Source organism: Salmo trutta, chromosome 27 (assembly GCF_901001165.1).
Source record: "Salmo trutta chromosome 27, fSalTru1.1, whole genome shotgun sequence".
NCBI classification, from domain to species: domain Eukaryota; kingdom Metazoa; phylum Chordata; class Actinopteri; order Salmoniformes; family Salmonidae; genus Salmo; species Salmo trutta.
In genome coordinates this window covers 7,884,477-7,890,898 of record NC_042983.1, presented here as the reverse complement: position 1 = coordinate 7,890,898, position 6,422 = coordinate 7,884,477, and the positions used below count along the sequence as shown (strand labels likewise).

The following is a 6,422-nucleotide window of genomic DNA, read 5'->3' as shown; positions in this document are numbered from 1 at the left end:
TGTGTGTGTGTGTGTGTGTGTGTGTGTGTGTGTGTGTGTGTGTGTGTTTGGAACATGACGTGTTAATGCTATACACCGGGACACAGTGGAAATGACACAGAGAAGTGAAGTGCTGCATAATTCTACACCTTAACACGGCTCTAAACATACTAGAGAGAGAGAAGGAAAAGCATAGGGAGGCCTAGAGAGAGAGGGAGAGAGAGAGAGCACTTGGGAGGTCAGTGAAAGACACACTGAGGCCATGAGCGCATGAGATAGAGGTCTATTTAAAGCGTCACTCGGCCAAAGAGGGCTCGTACCTCTTTGAAGTTCACCTTCAGTCCTGCTTTCTTCCGCTTTCTGCCTTTTCCAACGCTCGGACTGAGACCAATCCATTTTGCTACCTGCCCAGGGAGAGGGAGGGAGAGAGGAAGGGATGAGAGAGGAGAGAAGGAGAGAGGGAGAAATGAAGAGAGATGGCAAGGGGGAGGGAGAGAATGAGATAGAGAGAGGGAGAGAGAGGGAAAGTGAGAGAGAGGGAGGGAGGGAAGGACAGAGAGGGATGGAAAGAGAAAAACAGAGAGAGAGAGAGGTCAGGGCAAAAAGAGCACACATCTAATACGAGTAAGTAACTACAGTATAAACAGACTTTATGCACACATTCCATTGCTTACACTGTCTCGCACACACACACACACACACACTCATTGCAGGGCTCCAAACTGCGACCATTGAGCCGCATTTTGGGACCCTTTAACTTGGCTGTGCGAGCTGCACATTCTACCTCGAGCTGCACATTCTACCTGGTCACCATGAATTAAAACGTCATATTTTTGGGGCAGAAAAAAAAACTGGATTTTGTTTAACAGTAAAGTGCATTAACCTAAAGATTCCTGAAATAAAACGGTCTGCCCTGCCGCTGTGCCCGCCCGTTCCATTGGGGCTGGCTGCTGTAATGAGCAAGTCTCCCACACTCCCCCCTCGTGTAACCCCTCGTGATTGTATAACATTTCAAAAGGCAATTGCGAAAACATAACAACTTTGGCAGCAACTAGTTATCCATATTAAAGAGAGGAGGGTCTCAGCTTTCTGTAGGTATCATTTTTATTTCTCAATGATCATCGTTGACCCCAAAGCACACTGTTTTACAATCATGATATCTGATATGGCTTTGAAACACAGAGTGCGCGAAATTGCGCATCGGCCATCGCGGGTGCACTAGGCTTCATTGCAATTCTTACATTTACTATTAGATTAATACATGTCGACTAGCAGTAGGTATTATATTTAGAGTTAGCAATATAGCTAATGTGTTTTGAGTCTCCACTTCCTCATGTGGTGAATTAGCACCAATTGAATTAGGCCTATATATAATATTAGTGCCCATAAAAATGAAAGCAAATTCATCTCTAAAAATGGACAATTCTGGAGCCCTATTTTGACAGTAAAATATAAAAAAAAATCATTGTAAAACCAAAAATTCATGACAATCACTGGATTAGGTTGCAAATCAAAATATTTGGAATCATGCATTCCTTCTTGGACATGTTGGAGTAACAACGTATTTCGTATTTATTGAATAACACCTCAGTAGTCCATTACACTTCTTAATCAAACATTGTATACTTTATAATGACTTTATAAGACGATGATTGAAATTCATTTGATTGTGTGACGCTGTGAAAAACAATATCTTTGTGCCACCAAATCATGGGCTGGTGCCAGCAACTGAAAAAGTTAGTGGCACCAGTGCCCCCAGGGGAATATGTTAGTCTGGACTGGAGCTCTGTATAGACACAAGCGGTGAAGGTAGAGACAGACAGCGAGACGTCTTTGCCACGACAATAACAGTCCCTACAGAATGTGGTCCTGGTTATACTACCAAAATGCCATAGACAAGCACCCTAAATACAGCTTTATCTATCAATAGCTCATATTGCATGCGCACACAGACACACACACACTTTTTTTGTCAGATCTGCTATTTTGCCTTTCCGTCAGTAAGGAATGCTCTGCCTGTAAGATATAGACAAATAAAAAGACAGTGCTTGCTCACTTTCGCAACAGATGTATGCACGGAGAGAGACGGAGATAGAGAGTGAGAGAGTGGGAGAGAGAAACGGAGAGTGAGAAAGGCTGCAATAGAGAGAGTAAGCATAAACTGAACAGAGAGGGAGAGAGAGTGAGAATGTATTTCAAACAGCTGAGGAAACAACTCCAAATCTCGGTGAGCTTCTCAAAAGCAGGTGACAGAAAGAGGGGACGAAAGAGAGCAATAGACAGAGGGAAAGAGAGAGAGAGAGAAAGGGGGGGAAAGAGAGAGGGGGAGATGTGTCCTTACCTCCGCTTTGACTTCTTCCACCAGCCGAGTCTGTGTCCATATGGCACTCCCTTCACACAGCCACTGAACGAAAGAGAAGAGGAGTGAGTGAACCAGGGAGAGAAAGAAAGAGAGAGAGAGAGATTGAACAGGAGAAAAAAAGGAATGTTGAGCAGAGGGCAAGAGAGAGAGGGAGAGGGAGAGAGAGAGAGAGAGAGAGGGAAGGGGAGGTAGGAGAGAGAGGGGGAAGGAGAGGGAGGAGAGAGAAGGGGAAGGAGGAGAGAGAGAAAGAAAGAAGGGGAGGGAGCAAGATCACTTGTTTCTTTCTGACGGAAACTCACGGTTTGACTTTGGAGGATGATAGAAAGGAGTAGGAGATTGGAGGGGGGGGTGAGAGGAAGAACGAGAAAGAGGGAGAAGAAGAAGAACAGAAGGTGGAGGAGAGGAAAAATCCCCTCATTAACAAAAGCAGTGTTTAGAGGGACTAAGTCAGGACTAAGTCACAATCTCTTGTACGCCCACACACACACACACACACAGGCAAAGCAAAGCGTACACATAAAGCACGCACACAAACAGACGTATACATGAAGGCACGCATGCACGCACACACACATAGACACACACACACACACACCACTTAACCTTATTAAAGCTTTCACCCAAGCCACTATTCAACTGAATCACAGAGAGATGGTGAGAATGATAATAAGGTGGAGAGAGGGAGGGAGGAGAAAGATGAGAGTAGAGAGGGGGGTTAGAGTGAGAAGAGAGAGAGGCTAGCTGTGTGACTAATAGATCTGAGACAGAAGTGTGTAATCAAATACTACAGTGTGTACAGAGAGAGAGTGAGAAAGAATACTATCAAATCAAAAAATGCCAAGCAGACAACCTAAGAAAATTAACAACAATGACAAATGGTTTGATGAAGAATGCAAAAACCTAAGAAAGAAATTGAGAAACCTATCCTACCGAAAACATAGAGACCCAGAAAACCGGAGCCTACGCCTTCACTATGGTGAATCACTAAAACAATACAGGAATACACTAAGGAAAAAGAAGGAACAGCACGTCAGAAATCAGCTCAATGTAATTGAAGAATCCATAGAATCTAACCACTTCTGGGAAAATTGGAACACACTGAACAAACAACAACACAAATAGTTATCTATCAAAAAACAGATCGTTGAATAAACCACTTCTCAAATCATTTTGGCTCTATAACAAAGAGCAAACAGCAAAAAAAACATATATATGATCAAATAACAAATCTTACAATCAACTATTAAAGACTACCAGAACTGAGAACTGCATTCTCTAATTACACAGAATAAACTACAGGACCAAATAAAAACCCTCCAACCCCAAAAGGCCTCTGGTGTTGATGGTATCCTAAATTAAATGATCAAATATACAGACCACAAATTTCAATTGGCTATACTTAAAATTCTTTAACATCCTCCTCAGCTCTGGCATCTTCCCTAATATTTGTAACTGTCCACCCCAATCCAGAACTGTTCACCCCAATCCACAAAAGTGGAAACAAATTTGACCTCAATAACTACCGTGGGATATGAGTCAACAGCACCCTTGGGAAAATCCTCCACATTATAATTTTTTACCTTTATTTAACTAGGCAAGTCAGTTAAGAACAAATTCTTATTTTCAATGATGGCCTAGGAACGGTGGGTTAACTGCCTTGTTCAGGGGCAGAACGACAGATTTGTACCTTGTCAGCTCGGGGATTCGATCTTGCAACCTTCCGGTTACTAGTCCAACACTCTAACCACTAGGCTACCACTAGGCTATTAACAGCAGACTCATACATTTCCTCAGTGAAAACAAAGAACTGAGCAATTGTCAAATTGGCTTTTTACCAAATTACCGTACAACAGACCATGTATTCACCCTGCACACCCTAATTTACAAACAAAGAAACCAAAACAAAGGCAAAGTCTGTTGATTTCAAAAAAGCTTTTGACTCAATTTGGCATGGAAAGCAAATTGATGGAAAGCGGTGTTGAGGGAAAAACATACAACATTCTAAAATCCATGTACACAAACAGTTAAAATTGTGTGCAGTTAAAATTGGCAAAATAAAATCACTTTTCTTTCCACAGGGCCATGGGGTGAGACAGGGATGCAGTTTGAGCCCCACCCTCTTCAACATATATATCAACAAATTGGCGAGGGCACTAGAAAAGTCTGCAGCACCCGGCCTCACCCTACTAGAATCTGAAGGCTAATGTCTACTATTTTCTGATGATCTGGTGCTTCTGTCCCCAACCAAGGAGGGCCTACAGCAGCACCTAGATCTTCTGCACAGATTCTGTCAGACCTGGGCCCTGACAGTAAATCTCAGTAAGTCAAAAAAATGGTGTTCCAAAAAGGTCCAGTTGCCAGGACCATAAATACAAATTCCATCTAGACACCGTTGCCCTAGAGCACACAACAAAACAATTATACATACCTCGGCCTAAACATCAGCGCCACAGGTAACTTACACAAAGCTGTGAACGATCTGAGAGACAAGGCAAGAAGGGCCTTCTACGCCATCAAAAGGAACATAAAATTTGACATAACAATTAGGATCTGGCTAAAAATACTTGAATCAGTTATAGAACCCATTGCCCTTTAGGGTTGTGATGTCTGGGGCCCGCTCACCAACCAAGAATTCACAAAATTGGACAAACACCAAATTGAGACTGCATACAGAATTCTGCAAAAAATATCCTCTGTGTACAACGTAAAACACCAAATAATGCATGCAGAGCAGATTTAGGCTGATACCCGCTAATGATCAAAATCCAGAAAAAAAGCTGTTAAATTCTACAACCACCTAAAAGGAAGCAATTCCCAAACCTTCCATAACAAAGCCATCACCTACAGAGAGATGAACCTGGAGAAGAGTCCCCTAAGCAAGCTGGTCCTGGGACCAGACCCCACAGAATACCTGACCGCTGTAACTGACCCAAAATTAAGGAAAGCTTTGACTATGTACAGACTCAGTGAGCAGAGCCTTGCTATTGAGAGAGGCCGCCGTAGGCAGACCTGGCTCTCAAGAGAAGACAGGCTTTGTGCACACTGCCCACAAAATGAGGTGGAAACTGAGCTGCACTTCCTAACCTCCTACCAAATGTATGACCATATTAGAGACACATATTTCGCTCAGATTACACAGACCCACAAAGAATTTAAAAAACGAATCCAATTTTTATAAACTCTATCTATTGGGTGAAATACCACAATGTGCCAACAAAGCAGCAAGATTTCTAACATGTTACCACAAGAAAATGGCAACCAGTGAAGAACACTGGGGGGGAGAGGAGAGAGAAACAGAGAGAGTCAGATAGAGTGACAGACAGCCGTGGTATATTGGCCATATATCACAAACCCCCGAGGTGCCTTATTGCCATTATAAACTGGTTACCAACATAATTAAAATGTTTTGTCTAATTTACCATGTCTGTCAGCCAATCAGCATTCAGGGCTCGAACCACCCAGTTTATAATTAAGCAATATGGCCCGAGGAGGTGGGGTATATGGCCAATATACCACGGCTAAGGGTTGTTCTTAAGCACGACGCAACGCAGAGTGCCTGGATACAGCCCTTAGCCGTGGTATATTGGCCATACACCACAAACCCCCGAGGTGCCTTATTGCTATTATAAACTGGATGGTTCGAGCCCTGAATGCTGATTGGCTGACAACGTCATTAGAGCAGTAAAAATAAATGTTTTGTCATACGCGTGGTATACAACGGCTGTCAGCCAATCAGCATTCGGGGCTCGAACCACACAGTTTATAATACATTTTGAACCGCTAATAATCTAATATATTAAACATTGTTTCTCTTGAAACTGTTTGTGTATTTAATGTTTGTTTTGTTGAATTAATTTAGTTGTTTTTTGTCGTTGTTGTTTAGTTTTTTTTACTTGCTTTGGCAATGTCAATATGTTTCCAACGCCAATAAAGCCCATTTGAATTGAATAGAATAGTGTAGAAGGTAGTGAACGTTGAGGCAGTAAAGTGCCATTGTGTTGAAGGATACCAGACATAGCAGTTTAACTGCCTAAATCACTACTGCTATTCCCTGCATAGCAAGGCTTTTGCACACACACAC

General features: G+C 42.5%; 1 protein-coding gene across 2 annotated transcripts in view; it reads right to left on the bottom strand.

The window, feature by feature from the left end:
* aopep (aminopeptidase O (putative)) overlaps positions 1-6,422 on the bottom strand; it is a 112,166-nt gene that overhangs the window by 38,376 nt on the left and 67,368 nt on the right. For both annotated transcript variants that reach the window (XR_003869891.1, XM_029716510.1), the window contains exons 12-13: positions 2,321-2,383; positions 300-383 (exon numbers count right to left, since the gene is read on the bottom strand). Coding sequence is in view for 1 of the 2 variants with exons in the window: in XM_029716510.1 (XP_029572370.1) it covers positions 300-383; positions 2,321-2,383 (147 nt within the window). In the remaining variant the exon portion in view is untranslated. The remainder of the gene's footprint in view (positions 1-299; positions 384-2,320; positions 2,384-6,422) is intronic.